General features: G+C 38.1%; 1 protein-coding gene across 3 annotated transcripts in view; it reads left to right on the forward strand.

Moving 5' to 3' along the window:
* The window catches only part of SEMA3C (semaphorin 3C), a 115,565-nt gene that overhangs the window by 83,948 nt on the left and 9,441 nt on the right, over positions 1-22,176 (forward strand). For all 3 annotated transcript variants that reach the window (XM_064421886.1, XM_064421885.1, XM_064421887.1), the window contains 5 exons: positions 736-880; positions 5,588-5,810; positions 16,131-16,219; positions 18,294-18,335; positions 19,628-19,785. In XM_064421886.1, coding sequence (XP_064277956.1) covers positions 736-880; positions 5,588-5,810; positions 16,131-16,219; positions 18,294-18,335; positions 19,628-19,785 — 657 coding nt within the window. The remainder of the gene's footprint in view (positions 1-735; positions 881-5,587; positions 5,811-16,130; positions 16,220-18,293; positions 18,336-19,627; positions 19,786-22,176) is intronic.

Raw genomic sequence — 22,176 nt, forward strand, 5'->3', positions numbered from 1 at the left:
ATGGAGACCATTCAGGGCTTGTGCTACCTGGACCTGTGGCTGAATCTAGAGCAGTGGGAAGAACATGGTCTTTTCTTAGGTGAATCCATGGGTTCCCCTCAGGAGCCTTCAAACTTGGGTCTTCATAATACCAGTTTTATGGATGGATTTGAGGACTGTATAGGAGTAATTCCTTTACAGCCACATCTTGTCCCCATTTATTGCAAAAAAAAGCTGGAAACTGATTATAATAATCCAAACAATTGTAATTGCTCTGGATGTTTTGATTCATATTTTAGCCATGTATTTTAAGAGGCTCATGGAGATCTTGTGGTTAATATACTGGTAGGAGTTCTGGAAACCTGTGCTGAGCTTGGCGGTACAAAGTTTATAAAACTCCTGCCTCACTGAAGTCAGCAATATTTTTGCCATTGATTTAACTGGAGCCAGATTATATTTCTTCTATATTTAGCATTAGGAAATCTTCTTATTGCACCAGTAGGGTAATGCCTGGTTCTCTCTTTTTTCAGTTCACTGTTCAGAAAGGTGCTAAGTTTTAAGAAGTAGTGGTGCATATTGGGCAGCTAGATTAGTTGATTTAAAATGTTTTAAATCCATATAAAAGCAATAAATTGTAAAAAGTTTAATAATAAATATTATGTTAGAGGTATCTTTCATCATTAGACCATGCAAAATTATGGAAAAGCTGTAAAAAAAGTTGGTAGATTGCAATGCTAACTTTCTCGTGTCTTCCAGCTCCATATTTAAAGGCTCAGCCGTGTGTGTGTATCATCTGTCTGACATCCAGACTGTGTTCAATGGACCATTTGCACACAAGGAGGGCCCAAACCACCAGCTGATTCCATATCAGGGCAGAATTCCATACCCACGACCTGGCACCGTAAGTACAAAGATGTTTATTCAGTCTTGCCAACTGCTTGTCTTTGTTTAATGCATAAATAAATATTATTTATTCCAGGAGAAAAGTCTGTATGTGGCTGTGACAGTTACAATTCAGGACGATTTTATTTGCTTTTCAGTTGCCTGTAAATCCAACTGCAAATCAAGTAGTGTCTGGAAGTTTTCTAGAAAGAATTAAAAGTCATGTAAAATGTTAATTGTTCTTTCTCTTTATGTTTCAAATGTAATAAGAATTAGTTCATTAAGTGATAGTTCCCTCGTTTGCATGCACATTTCCATTTTGTAGGTACATTTGAGCAAAATGTAGCTAAATAAACAAGCATGCAAAGACACCATTGTTAGTGTGTTCCACAGCCTGGATACAAATGTCTGTAAGTCTGTCTTTTGTTTGTATGAATTTTCTTTATTTCTCCAGAGTCTTGCACATCTACTCAGATGCTTAGGAGATGTAGTAGGGGATTTAGAGAACAAGGTTTCTGGGACTTGTCACTTGACTAAGTCATACCATGCCAGGTTCTGAATCTTATAAGAAAGACCTAGAAATAAAAGCATTTTCTTGCCATTCAGTTCACCATTGTCTTCCTCGTAAGAATGTTTTTTTATACGCCTTGCTTTCAGGAATTTCTTTCAGTGTATCAAGGGTAATCTTCCAATAAATTCTGTACACAATTAGAGCTAGCTGTTTCCAAGTTGTGTAAAAGTATCTCATTAAATATTTTAAACAAAACTGTTGATTTTTCTTACTTTTCAACTTCATGACGTATACAAATTGCTGTTAATGCACTTTTTTCTTTATTTATTTACTTACTTAACTTTTAAAAATTTATATTTATCAGAAATATAACATCTGATATTTCAAGCTTTAATGAAGACTGTATGAACTTTCTCTAGAATCGTCTCTAAATTCATATTTGCTAAATGAAGTATGGTAGTGTGGGTGTGTGTTGACTTCTATGAAGTCTTACAGTTTCTCAAGTATCAGAACAAAATAAATATGCAGAGAATCATAATTTATATTATATAGTTATATTTTTTTTAGATTAACACTTTGGTGCTCTTTCATTCATCACAGGAAATTAAATTTTCATTTTCCCAGTCCCTGTGAGAACCTTTAACCACACAACTATTTCAGTTTGATTTGTCTTTATGCTGCAAAATCTTGTTCTTTTTCTCTCTTTCTCTCTCATACATGGAGTAGCTCAGATACATGGTATAGTATGCCTGCTCACACAATTCTTCGTGGCATTTTAGTGCAGTTGTTGCTGGCTGTAAGAGTCAGGTCTTTACATTCCCAGATCTCTAGAATTAACTAATCAATACCTGACATTCCACTAAGGTCTAATGCTAGCATTAGTCTTTCCTTGCAATTAATTATACAGCTCTAATCTCAAGAGTGCACTGAGGCTTTAAAAAAAGACCCATTTAAAAAGAAAGTTTCACACTCTTGTGATTAGTCACATTTCAAAGTTTCTTGATGCTTCAGAGTGTTTTGTTTGTATGTGTTTCCTCAACCACTGCCATGTTTTTCGTGGTTCACCTCATGGAGGCTTCTGAGGTATTCCAGATGGACCTAAAGAAATTGGGCAACACAACAGAAAGGGAAAAAAAAATCAGATTTGGATTTAACATGGTGACAGAAATTATGTACACTTTCCAGATATACCGATGAGCTCTGAATTTGAGGATAAATTCTTAGATTATAGCTCATAGAGATTCCTTTAGATGACCATTGCTCATTTTTGGATCACTGGCTTTTGTGCTTCCTCATGATTCAGCCACAACACAGTATCCCTAAGTCATATTTTATAAGATGAAATTTCTTTGGCTTTGCTTTTATTTCACTGCCAAAAAAAATTCCACTTTTCAATGTGTGCCACAAAGTTTATTTTTCACTTATATCAAAGCATTTGCAAAAATCAGGACATGGGGATTTTTTGCTGCTCAGAATTTGTGCTCAAAGAGTTAAAATGATTAGCCAAGTTTGCAGTCTGTGGGGCTTGATCTTCTTTTCTCTGGAATGTACTTTTTTTGTAACTTCTGGGATGCTGGGCTAGACAGGGGTGCCTTTTATATGACATGGAAAATCCTACTTTGCAGTTGCCTAAAAAGATATTCATACTAAACCTCTGGGTGGAAGTGAAAGTTCATCATGTTGCAGTACACTGGATAAACAATGGAAAGGCTTTGGTGCAGCTTCAGTAGGATTAAATGAAGCAATACGTTCTTTTGGCCATGATCAACTCGGCAGTGTTTGGCTGGCCTTCACTAAATACCAGTGGTTTCTTATTTCTCCACAAGCAAAACTTACTTATGGAAAAAGAAATACGCAGCTTGCTGCTAAACTCAGTGATGTTGGAGGGTAGTTTCCATTTTTCAGAGTTTACAGAAATAGTTTTTGTACCTACAGCATATTGGAGAATATGCTGTAAATTGAAGAATTCTGATAATCAAGTGTAAACATAAAATTGTGTAGACAAGTTCTTGAGTGAGCTGTGAAGGATGCCCATTAATCCTTCCAGGAAAGGGAGAGTTTATGTGTTTCTTCAGTATCATCTTCTGCTTGTCACTGGTTTACCAAAAACATTAATTGATTAAAGATGTTTGTTAAAGCTTTGCTCGGAACAATGATATAATGTAAGTTTTTAGGGTCATGCTGGTGTGAATCATAGCACTGACATTTTTGCAAGAAGTCACAGACAAAAGTCTTATGACTCCAAGTCAATAATGGAAGAGTTGAAAGTATCAGAGAAAGACACCTAATTGAGCCATGTGAGACAGGAAAGTTTAAGTTGAACTGTTTGTGAAACAGAATCCCTCTTGAAAGGAACTGAGGTCTGGCGGAGCACTACCAAGTAGAATAATCTTGCTAATGGTGAATGCAGTTCTTTTTTAAGCATTTATTGCTAATCTTAACAGATAGTTCCATACATTTTCTGGAATGTGGATGAATATGCTGGGAGGATAGAGCAAGCAAGATAATAAGAATTCAACTTTGTGAGCAATCTTAAAGCACTAACATAGAGCATCATTTCTAATGAGAGCCAAAACAAAATCCTTAGGATAAATATGAGCCCAGAAAAATAAATCAGCAAGGATGTCAGATGAGAGAAACAATCCATGTCTGAACTGAGTTCTGGTTGTTCTTCCTGGAGGGAACTGATGCCAGAGCAATTTCTTTTGAAGAGTTCCTACCAGAGCTGTTCTACTTTGTATAAATAATTAACTCCTAATTGAGCCGGAAGATGACTCCAAAGCCTGTGATTAGGCTGAAGTCCCCTCTCTACTTGTTTCCTGGTATGCCCAATGAATAGTATTGGGTGCACAATATGGAACAGCTTTTAGCAGTGAGGGTAGAACAGGCACTCCCGCCTGTGGTTACGGGGATGCCCTGGGAGGTGAAAACCCAAATGCTAACATTGCATCTCATCAGGTAGGTTGGACACATGACTCACATATCCCCAGACAGATTCCAAGTCTCTCAGAATATGATTCATTTTATGTAATTTTAGCCATCTAAAAGCAGGGTGTTCAGTCTGAATTACTGACTACAGAGGAAACCTAAGAATAAATGCCTGACTTTAAGAGAGTAGAAGGCAGGTGAGGTAAATCTCTCCCTAAGCTACTGGCAATTTTGTGTCTGTGGTTTTGACCAGAAATTCCATCCTAGATGTAAGAATGGCCCTCATCAAAATAAACAAATTTCCATCAAGTGCTTTTTATTGAACAAATAATTTTCCAACTGGAAAAAAATACTGTGTTGAAACACTTTTGAATATCTCCAGTACTCTGAGGAGAGTTTTACAGTTCAAAAATATGGTAAGAGGAAAAAATGAAAGTTCAGGAGCAGCAATAAGAAGCGAGGTAGTTATAGCTGAAAAAAAAAATCAAGTAAATTAACATAATTACATCAAGAATTTTGTACCAATTACTGCCATAGCTCCAATTTCTTCACAGTCTCCTTTGAGTTTCAAACTCAGTAAAGAGTTTTCTAAGATGGTTTTTGTTTTCTCACGAGGCCCAGAATGCGTCAGGGATGATTATTTGGATGGTTCTTCATTATATTTAAAGAAGCATACAAAGTATTCATGGACTTCAGTTGCTTCTAAGGCATAGGGGAATGTATAGAAAACCTTTTCAGATATAAATAAGTTGTTATGGGGCTCCCTCATCAACTCCATATTATTTCTTTTTCAAATGAAGATGAGTCACAGGCCCTTTCATCATCTTACAATCAACAAAACAACAAGAGGGATATTGGCCAAATTGCAATTAAGTATCAGATTTTGTCTTTTGTCTTTGTACTAATTCTGTAAAAAAATAGATGAAGAAGTTTGGTATCCTCCCATACCAATCTCTTGGATTTTATTTTTTTTTCAACAGGCAGTGTAGAAGCATATAACATGTAGAAATAGGTTCAGAAGTACAGATCTTTGCCATCAAGCTGGATTTTGAAAGTGCAAAAATACAGTTTGGTTTGTTTTATCAGAAGTGATGAGAGTTAAAAGTGTAGCTATTCAACACTTCATTCCCCTTACTGTAATATAGTAAGTTTTGGCCCAATTCTGAAGTGGGTTTTTTTGGAATTTCCCTTGTCAGCTATCTGTCCATATTTGTAAATGATCTGGGGATGAAAACTCTCCGAAAGATGATAAGTACTGTTCATCATTACTGTGCATGTTTCTTGCAGTGTCCAGGAGGAGCCTTCACACCCAATGTGCGGTCAACCAAAGAGTTTCCAGACGATGTTGTGACCTTCATTAGGAATCACCCTTTGATGTTTAATCCCATTTACCCCATACACAAGAGGCCATTAATCATCCGGATAGGAGCTGACTACAAGTATACCAAGATTGCTGTGGATCGAGTGAATGCTGCTGATGGGAGATACCACGTCCTGTTTCTTGGAACAGGTAGGATTCATTTTCCTGTGTTGCAATCTCATCTGCAACAACTCTGATTTTTACAATTTATAGCTTTCAGAAATATTTGTTTAATTGTTTGCAATCGACAGAAATGTTATAGAAATCCATGAATCCATGAATCCTCTTCACCTTCTGGGTATTTTTCTTTTTACTGTAGACAATACATGCAAGAGATACAATGTATTGATCTTAGTTTTGAGGCAAAAAACACCACCGGTATATATTTTATTGGATCTAAATTATAATGCTTCTCTTGAATGTGGTTTGTCTGCAGTATGATTCGACATTAGATTTTGATGATCTTTAACACAAGAAAAAAATATCAAAATCTAGCTTTATAATGTTTTTATACTCTCTTCATCATTATTTAATATATGCTGTGTAAGCTACTTCTGAAGAAAAGATCTGATCAAGATGTTGCAAAGGCAGAAACAACTCCTCCAGAAAACAGCAGTAAAATGGAAGTACTTAGCAGAGAAAAAGAAACAAATGGTTGGAATCCTAGCAGTAGTGGACACAGAGAACTTGATCCAAGTATTCTAAAATAATTTCTGTCTAATATAACCTGTATTTTTTTCACTTACATCAACATTGAGTCTGGTGTTATGTGTCTGAAGTCTGTAGGGAACAGGTTAAGTGATTCTTGTACTGATCAATTTAGATTTTTTTAAAATATTCTGATATGAATCACACCCTTTAGATTGAAGCAGACAAGTAGAGTGGTACTCTGACTAGACCCTAGGACTCACTCACATCTGAAACTCCCACTGGTTTAACAGGGCATTAGAGGTCAATAGGCACAAAGGCTAATCTTTCCTTTTTTACACTTTCAAGTAGAACAAAGGAAAAGAACTCTAGGAGAACAAATATATGTCTCAACATCAGAAAATGATTACAGAAAAGGCTTGCATTGCTTTTATGATTCACATATTATTGGGGCCCTGATTGTTTTCTGCTTGTAGAATAACTGTGTCTGCCAACAAACTCACATGGGGCTGGGACTAACCATATTGTTATATTAGATTTAGGAAGTGGGTGCTAAAAAATCTCTTAAGAATGTCAGGCTTCTATAGGGAAAGGATTAAAAGTAACTCTCTTTACTCGCCTTAAAAAAACCTCTTCAACTATCAAAATCAGCAGGGTGCCTGTGTGCCAAAGGAGGCCAACTGCACACTGTGCTGTATGTGCAGAAGTGTATCCAACCAACAGGTTGATGGAAAGGATTTTTTTCCTGTGTTTGGCTCCTGTTGGAAGTGTTGTGCCCAGCTGTGGGCTCACCAGTGCAAAGAAAACATTGACCTAATGGAGCAAGATCAGTTGAGGGACTGTATGATGTGATGTATGAGGAAAAGCTGAGAAAATGGTTTTATTCAGAGAAAGCAATGGGGAGATCTTAATGCTGTTGACAACTATCAGATGGGTGGGTGCAGCTACCTAGTGGGGAAAAAAAAACAGATGGGGACTCTTCTAAAGGTGCTCAGTGCCAAGGTGAGGGATTTCACACAAGTTGCAGTGTGGGACAGTGCTAATAGATATAAAGGAAAAAGGTTTTGCCATCACCATGATCAAACAGTGGAAAAAGGATCCAGAGAGGTTATGAATTCTCCATCTTTAGAGATTCAAAAGGTTCAAAACCCAACAAACACAGCATTGAGCAGCCTGCTCTAACAGGGCTTGCTTTGAGTGTGGGACTGCAGCAGATGTCTCCTACAGGCTACATGTTTCTGAAGTTAAGTGAAAGGAAAACAAGATCACTTAATTCATGTGAGGTTATGGATGGAGAAAATGAGAAGGGCTAAAGCCCAGCAAGAACTCAATCTGGTTGCTGCTGTAAAAGGCAATAAAAAAATCTTTCTATAAATACATCAGCAACAAAAAGAGAGTTAGGGAGAATTTCCATCCTTTACTGGAAACAGTAAAAAGGCTGAAGTACTTAATGCCTTCTTTGCCTCAGTCTTTAGTAGCAAGACTAATTCTTCAGGCCCCCAGCCCTTGAGTTGGAAGACAGGAATAAGAAGCAGAATGAAGCTTCTATAATCCAAGGAGAAATGGTCAGTGACCTGCTACACCACTTAGACACACACGAGTCCTTGAGGCTGGATGAGATCCACCCAAGGATTCTGAGGGAGCTGGCAGAGTGCTCACCGAGCCACTTTCCATCATTTAGCAGCAGTCCTGGCTAACTGGGGGGGAACTCAGCTGATTGCAAGTTATGTGATGCCCATCCACAAGAAGGGCCACAAGGAGGATGTGGGGAACTACAGACCTGTCAGTCAGACCTCATGGCTGGGGAAGCTGATGGAGCAGATCATCTTGAGTGCCATCACGTAGCACGTGCAGGACAACCAGGGATCAGACCCAGCCAGCGTGGGTTTGTGAAAGGCAGGTCCTGCTTGATCAGCCTGAGCTCCTTCTATCACTGAGTGACCCACACAGGGGGTGAGGGAAAGGCTCTGGGTGTTGTCTACCTGGACTTTACTGAAGCCTTTGACACCATTTCCCACAGCATTCTCCTGGAGAAACTGACTGATCATGGCCTGGATGGGAGCACTGTTCACTGGGGATAAAACTGGCTGGGCAGCTGGGCCCAAAGAGTGGAGGGGAATGGAGTTACATCCAGCTTCTACCTGGTCCCAGCTGGTATTCCTTCAGTTCTTTCCCAACCTGAATGACTCTATGATTCTGTGTTTTTCCACCAAACTTTTACCAAGTATCCATCTGATGCAGAGTGAATGCTTATTTTATGATAAGGCATAGTCAGGGCAATGAATTATTCAAAGAATTTAATAAGTTTTTGATCTGGGTATTTTTGTTTTCTTGGCTGGAAATTGATAAATGAGTTTTAAGGTATTCTTGACTCTCTCCTATCTGCAGCTCTTGGAAAATACTAAATTAACCTAATTAGGAGAGGGTTTTCTACAAGGTGGGTTCTTCTCCTTTCCCTCTCCCACCACTAACATAAACCCACTTTTTCTCTTTAGTTGAATTAATGGAGATACATTTTTCAACTTAGTGAGCTGTTAGGATATTTTTTCTCCTTTCCTGCAGAAGTCTTCTACTCTAGAAACATTGGAAATGTTGATAGAGAGCATCCCTGCTCTTGTTATACAATTGTGCAAGAAAACTTGGTAAAAGAGAGGTTTTACTTCACTGTTAGTTTTCTTCCTTGACAAATCACTATATTTAGTCAAAGTAATAAATTGGTAGGCTAGTGCAGACCTTTCAAATGAGTATTTTATTTATTTTCCCCATGTGTTGTGGTGCTATTGTTTTAAAATGCTCTGTAAGCACCAAATGTTATTTGGAAGCAAATTCTACAAAAGCTTAGTGGAAAATATTGAGACATAAGTTCCCAGACCATATAGATTGCCAATGTAGCAGTGATAGCTAAAGCTGGAAAACTATTGAAAAGCTGAAATGTGCTTGAAATCACAATTTGATAGTAAGCATTTTAATAACTCTGCAAGAGGTAAACATAGGTAATTTCATTTTATCTTTTGATGACCATCTGACTGTTTTTAGGTGATCAATGTGGCCTCATATACATACATGAGCTGTTAAAAATTAAACATAGCTCAGGTTGTTCTTATGTCAGTCTCCTCTGTGTACCAGCATGGGACCCATTATGGATCAGATGCAGAAAGTGCAGCTCTTGATACTTTGTATTCATTGCTTTATCGTCTTCATTACACTGGAGACAAGGATCATTTTCTGCTTTCTAGTGAGATGGAGGGCAGGCATTATTCTTCCTGAGCAGGGCACAGGACATTAATACCTTCCAAGGCCTTCCTCCAAAGAAATCATTGCAATGCGAGTTACTGCATTTCTCTGCCCTTTAAAATAAAAGTGATCAAGTTTCGGCCACTGAGAGGAGAAACTTGTCTTTATTCTCTGCTTTCTGTGAGACTCAGGAGGATTTGACAGAGATATTAAGTGTCAAAAGGAATGCAGAGGGGATTTGCTTTGGTGTCAGTTCATCCCAGCAAATGCAAAAACCACATTGTACAGGAGAATTTCATGTGATAATTTCCTTGGGAGCCTGGAGCCCCACAGCCAGAGACAATGGGACTTGACACCTGGTGACAATTACACTCAGCTCAAATGATGAGTTACTGCTGCTGAACTGAGATGTTTCCAGCCATGTCTGTCACTGTCAGTGACCTGTCTCATGCTTGAAATCAGAGTGTTTTATGTCTTGCCAGATGCAAAGCACACAAAATGTTTAGTTTTTCCTCTCTTCCTCCTATAGCCTTAGTAATAAATCAGTTCCTGAATGCAAGTGAAGGATAACAGAAGTACAGAGCTCCGACAACCCCAGTGGTTTTCATCCTGTAGCCATGGCACAGGAGGGCATAGGCAGCTCTGTAGTTTTTTCACCTTGGTGGTGGACTAAATGCAGTGTTCCCTTTGCTCCCCCAGACAGAAGTGCTCTGCTCCCAGGGCCTGCTCCATACCCAGAGTTAATGCACTGTTTTTTCTCCCTTGCTTACCTGCATAGCAAACAAAATAAATCCCAGGGACAGACATAGTTCGTGTGGCATTCCATGCTTTTCGAATTATTACAATCTCCCGCTTTTCCTATGCTTTTAAACAGGAAGACTCCCAAAGCACTTCACAAAACTTGCTAGATTTGTTAGGACTCCCCTAAGACATCTCTTCACCCCTGACTGGCGGGAGCTGACTTGGAGTAAGGAGCAAGTCTGGACTGGTAGAGAGCAGTGCTGCCAGAGAAGAGTGCTGTCTACCTACCTTGTCTTCCCTAACAGAAACACAAGAGATAATTTACTTAGCAGGAATATAATCACTCATTTGCATATTTGAGTAGAGCAATGCTGATGGTATTTTTTCCCACTGCAATGAGAAATAATGTATTCCGTTCAAGAATTTGGGATTAGAGTTCTGTTCAGTTATTCCATTTCTGTGATGGGACATGACTCAGTCATGAGTTTTTTAGATTCACTCTAGAGTTCCACTGATTTTTTTTTACTTGTTTCAGTTATATTTAAAAGAACCTGAGCTTTCATTATTTTGTGTTCATCCTTTGGTAGATCGTTTTCTATGAATTTTAAGACAGCAGTAAACCACCAGGAGAACATATTTGTGAGATTAATATTCATTTATTAAGCATGCCACCTACTGCTTGCAGCATGAAAGCCTTTGGTCAAAGTACACACAGATTGCACAACCAAAAGATTATTCACAGGGGTTTTTTATTTCTCTTGGTGTTACGAAAATATTTAAATGTCTGGGTTAAACTTGGATACATTAAACAGCTATGGGCACCAATGGGATTTTTTTCAGCTTCTTGCTATCAAGATATGATATGTTTTTCTGGAAAGAGATCTAAGTTACTGTCATAAAAAGACACTACAGACTTCAATGTGGCTTATTGAGATGATTAATGTCAGCCACATGCATCTGATGTGGCATGAGGCTGATCGATGTTTCTCATTATATTTTCTTCTCTGATGAAACATTTGTTTTCAAAGTCTAGATGCATGAAGTGCCTCCAGAGCTAAGTTTGTAATACTCATTTTCATGGTGTTGTATGATGGCTGTCTTTTTGGAAAACTAACCCTAGCTGACAACAGTAGCCTCCAGTAATGCAATAGCCAAATGATCTACAGATTCTAGCCGAGAGATAATCTGGGCAAAAGAGCAAGCTTGCCTCCCATCGTTTTCCTGGCTGCAGCTTTGTGACTGTGAGCTCAGGGAGATGATGTTACACAACAGTGGCACAACAGGCGTCAGACACAATTTCCTTCTTCCTCTTGGTCATAGTGCCTGAGTCATTCATAACCTTTTGTTGACCTGTTCATCCAAAGCTTTTTCACAGACTTTTAAGGTGATATGTAAGTTAAGAGGGTGTACCTCTACCTGCTTCATTTCCCTTGTTCAGGTTTTATTCAAGCAAGGTCACACTGTGTCCCAAAAGATTGACTGAGCTGGGGCTATACAAAAACTTCACCCTCAAGTGTGAGCATTTGTATCTGTCTTTTTGTGCTTTGATGCAGCTTGCATTTTATGAAGTTTCACAGAGATATTATGAGCTGGAAATAAATTGCTCCCATTTGACAGATGAGTGAACTAAGCGCAGAGAGGTTAGTGGCCATGGTGGGAGCTCTGAGTTACAGCAGACACAGAGCGTGGGAACGTGGCTGTCAGCCCTGACTGCTAACCTGCCACCCTCTCAGGTGCTCTGCTGAGCCTCAACATTTTCTCAAACAGACAGATTTCAAACATTCTATGAACTTTTTGCTTTCTTTTTTGTTTGTAAGGTTATTTGTATACATCAGGTTCAACTCAGATAAGAGACCAGAAATAATTAGCTGCCATCAGGCTGACAGGTAAAACATGGAGAAAAGGTTTTTAGAGGGTCTCCAGCAGTGTAACATACATCAGGGGTGGGGATTACTGAAGGAAGCCTCTCAAAACTCATATCACAGTAAAAGCTGGTGCCTATTGCAGTCACTTTTTTAGGATGTGGAAAATTTGGGGGTTTTATTTGTAGTTCACTTTGTTGTGTGATGTGGCTCAGGGGTAAGTGGTTCCCAGCTCTCTTTGAGGCTCACATTACTGACAGCTGCAGTGTTCACTTAGAACTGGGGAAATAAAAACTAGTCAAAATTCAGAGAATGAGTTTCTGATTCAGCCAAAAACCTCTGTATTTTTCATGTCTTTTCATTAAGTTTTGCTTTTTCCATTGCTCATGGTCAGGCTGACCAGGAATTAATGTAATCAGGCACAGTCTAACTCGTACTGATGAAGCTTAGGTGATTAATGGCAGTCCAGAATCATGTCTTGCATTTCAAGAAATATTATTATAATTATGATTATGATGATTTGCCTCTTATGCTTTTATTCCATTTATTGGAGTGCCTTACTTCTTCATTTATTTCCCACTCTGAATACATTCTACACCTTTTTTTAGCCTGCACTTTCCTCCCTTTCTGTTCCCACTTTCTCAGTCCTCTCAGAGGGAATGTGATCTCAGTGTCTTTGTCTTTAATGTCAAGCTGGGACACCTGCATTTGTTAAACAATTTTAAATGGAAAAGCATTTTGAGTCACTCCTGTCCTCTTGCTGTCAGCTTGAGGGAGATTCTCTTTTGTTTGTCCATCTCCCCCCTTGACTCACAGACTGCTGAGCTGATGCAAGGCTGCAAACAGCTCCCAGTGAAGAGTTGGGAAAGTGGTGAGCAAAAATCTGCCTTTTCATTTCTAGATTGATATTCTGGAGACATAATAGCTTTTTCATGACTATGTAAAATCATAGCATGGAGAATTGTTTTCAAGTGGATTTCTGGAAGGAACAAGTAAATGGCAAAGGAAACCACATTGTTCGATTTTATGAATTTTAGAGGACTACCTTCTAATTTCATACAATGACCAAACTTGAAAAAAATTCACCTGCAATTGTTTGATGATCTCTTATGCCTGATTTAGAGCATAAAATATTATTTATTGTGAAATATACTCAGAAATAGCTCAGGCACTGCTTTGCATAGATGTCTTGCAGTGCACAGTGCTTCATCCTTTCCTCTGACCGAGGGAATTTAGTTAACTTTTTTGCTATTAGCAGAAATAATCAAATGAGATTTTTGACAAAACTCAAGTATACAATAAGCATTTTATGTGAACACATGTGACTTGATTTGTCAGATACAAGTTTGTGTTTATAGTGGAGACAGCAGTGCTGCTGAGGAAGAAATAAAAAGTGGGGTTTGGGGACAAACATTTGCTTTTCATTTATTAAGGAAAAGGCTGAGCTACAGTAGCAACACCATTTTTAGAAGCAATGGGAGAACTATAGCCTATAAGCTGTGTATTATTGGAAGTATTTATAGATAGGTGTACAGAGATATATATGTACAGACTAATAGAAAGCCTTGCTCTAAGAAATTTTATTTAATCAATAGCTTTCTATTGCCTACTTAAATAATTATTTTAAAAATTGTATTAAGTCTCCTTTAAAACAATGGAACATGCCTTTGTACAAGGATTTGTCCATCATGGTAAAATACTGAGTCAAAGGAAATTAATACAAAGGTAAACAGTCCTTCACTCTGTGTGTTCTTCTGGGGTGTGACAAAAAGGTACATAGGAGCCTGCTTTACAAATAGGAGAGGTTATTAGGAACAAGGACTTGGCGTCAGGCGTTATCGGTATTTTCTGTGCCCATGCCCAGGATAAAATCTCCCCTCAGGTTCTGATTTCAGTCTGGGGCAATGTTTGAGGACTCAAGACAATGTAGGAATTTTAAATGTGTGGCATGTGCTAATGGATCATTGACATAAACCGGTTCTTCAGGGGCTCAGCAGCCTTACATTCCTTTGCAGGTAAGGTCACTGTCAACATGCTTAGTGCCCTGTATGTCAGGGTTACAGGTACTTGACACTTTGCAGGCAGCTTCAGAAAAACACCACAAATGGCTGCAATTCCTTCCTGCACTTCTGATTATTTTGTAAGGTAGAGTCTAGTGTTAGAGAGAGAGAATTGATAAAAGAATGCAGAGAAGCAGAGGTAGACTGGACTGAAGCCATGTACATGTGTGAGTGGGTTATTCCCTTAAGCAGGAGAAGAAATACACACAAGCCCTTTCTCCTTTCCTCTGAGGGAGGCATCTGCAGCAGTTTAACACTTCTGTGGGTCCTGGCAGTTAGTAAATCTCTCTCAGGTTCTCATAGCTTAGCTAATACTGGCACCCAGGCTAGACCACAGCTGTGCTATCACAAGGTTTTGTTTCAGTGAAGTTTCTTCAGAAGGAACTGTTCTATCATGCCATTGTATAATGAGAATAAATGTTTCCGTGGAAAATTCTCATGAAAAATTCATGCCTAACATGCCCTGAGCATGTACCATTGATAGCTACACATTTTAAAGTCTTGTCAGCTTTCAGTTTCTCTTTTCCTTCTTATTTTTAAAGACAAAGTACTGCAATGTGCTCTCTGTGTGTGGGCAAGTGATTAAATATCAATATTCTGCCTTTAAACCTTTTTTAAAATAATAATAGCAACAACAACAAGTAGTAGTAGTAGTAGTAGTGGTGGTAGTAGTGTCTGGCTTCCTTGAGTGAAATAAGGGGATGTAAATTACTTACAGTAATCATCTTACCCTGCAGTTCTAGCTATAGAATTTAGTCACTGAGCTTAAAGCAAAAATAAAATTGAACTTTTCCAGCTTACATTGCCTTCATTATGAATTGTCAAACAGGAAACTGAAATTTCCTCATAAATGTAGATACTTGCCTGTTTTGTGCTATGCTAATGTTCTGTCAACTGCACAACTCTACATTGCTCTTAAAAATTTTGAAGGCTGAACAGAACCAGTATCATGTGTTTTCATTCCTCAGAATCAGTACTGAGCAGATAGATTAATTCTACTCAGTCTAGTTTCTAGGTCTTTCAGGTGAGAGTAATTCTATGTGCTTTTTCCAATTTAAAATGCCCATTCTTGTGATTATCCCACAGTCTGTCTTTTCTGCCACATCAGAAATACTTTAGTGTCTATCTCAGCCTGTAAGAGCCTTCACAGATATTCTTTCCACATAAGAAATTTGGAAAACTAATCACAAATTCCCCTTTGGTCTCACTCATCACATCTACCCTGCAAAAACACTGTCATTGCCACATTTCTACTTACTCCTTTGTTCTGAGTGGATTTGTGAGGCTTGGAACTGTATTTTGAGAGGGAAGCCATGATAGAATAGCTAAAATATCTTCACCTTGCTTTTTCTTTTCATCTTACAGAGCAAAATATTAACTTCTACCAGTATATAATGTACTTGATTATTGTTTTAATTTAATTTTAAAAAAGCTTCCATCTAACTGTGTTAACGTGTAGATAGTTATTCTTTGGAAGGTTTACCTTTCATGTCATCAGTTGTCCTAGCATATTATTATCAGATATGAATCTATCAAATCCTGCAGTAGCTCCCTTTTACCTGTTTATATTGTGTTTTACTTTAAGATCATTAGAATAAATTCTGCCTCTGTGTCTGTACAGCAACAGAATATACTGATTTTGATTGATCTTTTTGTATAGAATGGTAACAGTAATGGTAATAACTCCAACCTTATCGTGACTTATGTTCATATATGAGAATACTTCCGTGATACTATTCCTGCATAAGGAATCATCTCATCATTCTTACTGACTCCAAACTGTAGAAATTCCTGAACATTTCTTACCTTTCTCTGTGTCACAGTTCTTGCTTCGATGGTTTCCTTTTATAATTAATGAAGATAAATCTGCTTTTTTTTTCTCCCTCTCCATGTTACATGGTCTCACTTGTTCTTACCTATTGCAGATCAAGGAACTGTACAAAAAGTTGTTGTCCTACCCACCAACTTCTCTGCAAGTGGAGAACTCATTTTGGAGGAGATGGAGGTTTTTCAGGTTTGGCTTTCTCCTTCTTTTGTTTTTCAAGTGTGTATGTTCACACAAACACTTTGTTCTAACAGACTTTGGCAAGGGCAACTGTGATTTGGTAATAGATCAAGTAAATGTGCATGCTGTCAGTTTGATAACTTCATAAAGATTACAAAATGTTGACTGTTATGAAGGCTAGAGCTAGCTGAAGCCTTTTTCTTCTCCTATATTTCAGTTGCCTATTTTTTATGTTGATATACTGGCTACAAGGATTTTGATAACCAGTTTTTTAGGAGGTCATATTATAATGGCTTCCAGAAGGAGACTTTTATCATTGGCATCACTGTAGAGGCTGTTGCTGTGTATGGTTGGAATTTCAGATTTCTGTACTTTCATTATCTGAAGATCTTCCTAGTTCTCAGTTGCAAAATGAAATCAAATTTGTGTTGTTTTTGCTTAACTCCCATTCTTCAAAGTCACATGCCTCTGAAGTCAAGGAAACTACAAGTTTAAAAGAACATCAGCTGAAAAGAAATACAAAAACTACAGGGAGATAAAGGAATAGCCTCTGTCAATCACTCTGGCATGTAACAGTTGTAATAACCTAAAGAGAATGTTCACCCTCATGTTGAAAAATCCCTCTCAAATATTTGGATGGGCTGTTCATTAAACAGTAGTCTCAGGGCAAGTGGTATTATGTGTCTATAAACTTCTCCATTTCATTGACAGAATACAAAAAGGAAAATTTAAGCTTCTTTATTGAGGCAGCATTAATGGTTTCCTTAAGAAAAGGAACATTCATAAAGGCATCTGTGTTAACACTTACAAAGGCATAGCTAGTATTCCTAGGCTTTCGTTGAAGACTTCCTGCTAAAAAAGAAATATGTGAGTGATATTACTTGAAACACACTCTTCACCAAGATAGTGCAGGTTCCATTTACTGAAGCATAAATTAATACATCACAAAGATAGGTGGGCTGAGAGGCATCCTCAGCCTAAACCTAGTTTATGGGCTTCTGTGCACAGACCTTTTTATCCTGAACCCCAAAAACCATGATATCATAACTTCTGCTGTTACAATCTGTGTGGCATCATGGTGTTTAGATGAGTCTCTCCAAGAGAACAGGGACGAAATCAGGGGCCCTGTGCTTGTTTATATCAAAGGTAGCAAAGCGATCCTCTTCCAGAGTAAACAAGGAAAGGAGAATGTGGCATCAGATCCAATGTTGCATTTGACATGCAGACTCCAAACACTTCATGAAGCAACTCTTTTCTCCAAACCTTTGCCAATTCACATGATTCGCAGCCAGATTTTCTGGTCCTGACCTCCCTGCTGTGTTGTGGTCATCTGCAATTAATCCAAGCCCACTGTTATGGCTTTCCTTTGTGACTGAGCAAATGCTGAACCGTAAAAAAATGCTGAACATTTTTATTAGCATTGATTTTATCACTTGTTTGGATGAACATAATGACTTAAGGCAAGGAAAGTAACAATTCCTTTTCCAGCTCTTTAATATTTGGTTTGGACACAGACATTAATAGACTGCTATGATGACACACAGTAGTATACAGTACTGTCTCTGGGAAAGAAACATTCAGGAACACTCATGCCATTTTAAAAGAATCTAGTAATTGACAATCTGAATATATATCCAAACTGCATGCACTGTAGATAATTTGTAAGAGAAGGATTTTGTATTCTTATCTGTATCATGTGGTAAATATTCATGAGCTACTTCATTATTTTCCCTTATCATCATCATTAAAGAAAAAATATTTCCTATTACAAAGTTAGAGTAATGGCTCTTCTATTTCTGAGATAGCACAGATGCAGGTTAATTATAAGTGTACAAAAACCTTTTAGATACATGCAATAATAATGTGGTTGAGTTTCAGCAATAAATTTTGTGAGACATTAATTGTTTATATGTTTATATCATTTGTTTAGTTCTGAAAATAGCAGTACTTAGTAGGAGTGAGTGCTCTCTTTCCAGGATATAAAAATGTATTGTTTTCTTAGATATTACTTAGGTTTTAGTGACTTTTAAATGTTAATTTTGGGAAAGAGTTCTTGACAATGATTTGTAACTCTGTCTTTCAGAGTAATTCTCCTATAACAACAATGAAGATTTCATCTAAAAAGGTAAGGCAAAATGGAATGCCTGTTTTGTGCTTATTAACTGAGAAGCAAATTGACTTAGATGTTAGAATATCAGTTTTTGTGAAGCACACTAAATATAGGAAAATTTTCCATACTGAGTACAGAAAACTTGACTGATATTTGCACAAGTTGTTTATATGCCCTTGCACTAAGATAAAATAATTTCTTGGCCTTGCACTAAGATAAAATAATTTCTGTTCATTATGCATCATTTCTAATTAACTGAAAGTGTCAAGTTTCTTATTTTGATTTACAATTAAGGAATCAAAAAAAAATACTAAGAGAGGAAATTCACCCTCACTGTTTTTTTTCTCTAAAGTCCCAAATAGAAATTTTTCCTTGGAAGTCTGTCTGATCAGTGTAAAAAGGCAGTGTTGGGGCTGTTGGGTCTGTGGTGCAATTGTGCATGTTTGTTTAGTAGTAATAAACAATGGCAATAAGAATAATGAAAACAGCTGAGAGGATTTCTGCTGAAATGCTTAACACAAAAGCTAAAAATGTGTATTCTATGGTTTCTCAAGCAAGATGTTGCTCAATATTTTACAAAGCTACTACTAAGTAAATACTAAGTCGATTTCAGTACGCTTTTTCATTCTTATGACAAGAAGATCAAAGGAATTTCAAGGGTTTTTTGTTCAATATTAATTTATATTTTTTAGAATGATTAATTGTTTTTTGAGTAGAACAATCGTTTTGGCCCAGGTTTTGGTAATGATCTACACCCTTTGAACTTCTCTTGCAAAAGCTCTGATTTATTACGAAAGTTCTCTTGGCTTATGTTTCCAGGTATATAAGGCTATCAGAATCTGGCCATAAGCCTCAGCATAATCTCTAGGTTTTACATCTTGGAAATGTATGCACTGGAGGATCCAACTAGGAACTCTGCATAATATTTATTAAAGTGACTGTGTGCAGAGAAAATACTTAGTTCAAAGGCTTGAGCCAATAATCCTCACTGAATAAGAACCAAGTTCTCAAATCTGAGCAATATTAAGTCAGCCTGTCTGCCCCAGAACAGAACAATGACACTCAATGTCCAAAGAACCATTAACATTCCCCAGTGTTTCTAGGTGTTTTCTAGCAGGAAGATGGAAATAACATAGGCCTGTTCACCTGGGAGATTTCTGTTGATCTTGACTTTATATGTATTTTGGCTCCCCTCTTGGTCTTGAGTTAATTCCAGAATTAATTGAAAGGCTTTTCTGGGTGTGTTAGCCAGGTCTTGGGTGAAACTCCTCCACATCTGAGCTAAATCTTCCCATTTCCTCCTGCAGCAACAGTTGTACGTGAGCTCAGATGAAGGGGTCACCCAGGTCTCCTTGCATCGCTGCCACATCTACGGGACTGCCTGTGCTGACTGCTGCCTAGCCCGAGATCCATACTGTGCCTGGGATGGCAACTCCTGCTCCAGGTTTTATCCCACAGGAAAAAGGTGAGCTAAGCAGCCCAGTGAAGTTTGCAAGGGAAAATGCCTTTCATTTTCATGGTTGTGGTGTGATGGAGAAGTGGGATGTCATTCATTCATGAGCATGTACAAACAATACCCCCATAGCTGTTGTGCTTGGAGTTATTCATCACCTAGGACTGTATGCTGCAAGAGTGTATGGTAAAGAGCTTGGCTTTTCATATTTAAAGTAATGGATGGAAAAAAAAAAGAAAAGGAAAAAAAGGGTTCTTAATCATAAATATTAATCTTTCTGTCTCACGCACACAAAATCAGTGAGACATTTGTTCCCTTCATTTAAATTCAATTACTTACTATGGATGTAATTATGATAGCCCTAAATACAGTAAAAGATCTCTCAGGCTGTCTGAGGAATAAACTCATTTATATTTTTTTGTTCCTCATTTGCTTCTAAGTGAGAAGAATTATTTTCAGGAAAATTTTAGGCAAATGTGATTTCCATGTAATGCCTGTGGATTTGGGTTTTTTGACATGAGGTTTATTAAAGCAGACAGGAAAGCGATTTCTGTTTAATTTGCAAGAGAACTAATCGTCCATCTCATAATCTTATGCAAAACAGAAGTCTCTTTCCTTCTCCCAGGGGAAATATTTAATAGCAGAAGGCTGTAGTGAGCTCTTGTCTTAATAAGATTTCACTTCATATACAAACAAAGCTACAGAATACACAATGAAGTGTTACTGCAGAGGGGACAAATCTTTCAGAGGTACGCTCTCTACAACTGCCTGGAAGGAGGTTGTAGCCTGCAGGGGTTGGACTCTTCTCCCAGATGACAAGCAAAAGGACAAGAGGAAACAGCCTCAAGTTGTGCTAGAAGAGGTTTAGATTGCATATTCTAGAATCATAGAATCATGAAGTATGCTGAGATGGAAAGGACCATCAGGGCCATTGAGTGCAACTCCTGGCCTTGCACAGGACACGCCAGGAATCACACCATGTGCCTGAGAGCATAACCCAAACACTTCATCAAGGCTTGGTGCTGTGACCACTTCCCTGGGGAGCCTGTTCCAGTGCCCAGCCACCTTCTGGGTGAAGAACTTTTCTTGATATCCAATCTAAACCTGTGACTGTGCTCAGTGTCTGTACCTGAGCTGCAGATGCAGAGGGCCACATACAGTCACTGGGTTTTATTCCTGTTCCCTCATAGAGGCAGACAGTCGACAGAAACAGGCAAAGCTTGGATCTGCTGATAATAATATCATCCTCTGGACAATTGCTTTTGTTATTGCAAAGTTTTCTTGACTCATTCCTTACATGAGATTACAAGGTAAAGCCCAAACTGGCCACATAGCACTTGATAGAGTACATGGGGTTAACTGCTTTCAGTGAGAATATTCAGACCACCAGTCTGCAAACTCATTGTTTTCTTCCACGGAACAAAGGTCAGAATATGGGGGAGGAAAGAAAAGAAAAATCCCCAAGTCTCAGGCTACCTAACTCCTACAGTAACATAGCTGCCAAAAGGTACAAGGAGCAGTCAGGTACACCCAGCCTGTGCAGTTTCCAGTTTGCCATCCCCATTATATACACCCACCCAGGGTTATTTCCACTGGGGCTTGCTTTCATGCTGATATTTTGTTTGCAATTTGCTCCTTATGTCAAACCAAAATAAACACCTCTAACTGTATGGAAAAAAGTCTGGTTTTCATATGTGAAGGAAATGAGTTGTCTCTTTATCTAACAAGGCAAATTATGAAGGAGAAAACATTGGTAACTAGAGCCAAATCCCATTGTCTAGACAGTCGTTTCTGCTGTATGCATTTGCTTATTTGCTTCTTTTGACACTTCTGTCTCTTGTGAATTACTGCAGTTCCTCATGCAACATCAATTTACCCCAAAACACCTTATAGTATTACCTTTATTTTCTAACTACCACTTTAAAAAAAAATTAATATCTAAATGTTAAGTTCTGATTCTCAGACCTCTTTAATGCAAGCAACATGCCATCTCTGACAGTGTGGAGCAGCTCATGGTAGCACTAGAACTGATATTCACTCAGAAATTCTTCATGGCCTCCCTTGACTCATGTAAATAGTTCACAGGGGTTAAGACCCCAAGGCATAAAATGAAATATTTTTGATGGTAAACATAAAAACTATACTTGGAATTTCAGTAATTACTCCTTTGAAACATCACTGTTCAAATATTTCCTTTTCAAACGATGCAGTGAGGGATCAGGTGACAGGGGATTATGAGCACTCTCTCTGTGTTTGTGCACTACCTGGTATAATGTGGCCATAGATGTATCACCCTTCCCTCAGTAGTACTGGAGCTCCAGGGGCTTTTTATAATTTCTCATCCTCAAGTCCTTAGCGCATGGTTCAGAATACAGCTGTTTAATATCCCAACAGTGTCCATTT

This window comes from Passer domesticus, chromosome 5 (assembly GCF_036417665.1).
Source record: "Passer domesticus isolate bPasDom1 chromosome 5, bPasDom1.hap1, whole genome shotgun sequence".
Lineage (NCBI taxonomy): Eukaryota > Metazoa > Chordata > Aves > Passeriformes > Passeridae > Passer > Passer domesticus.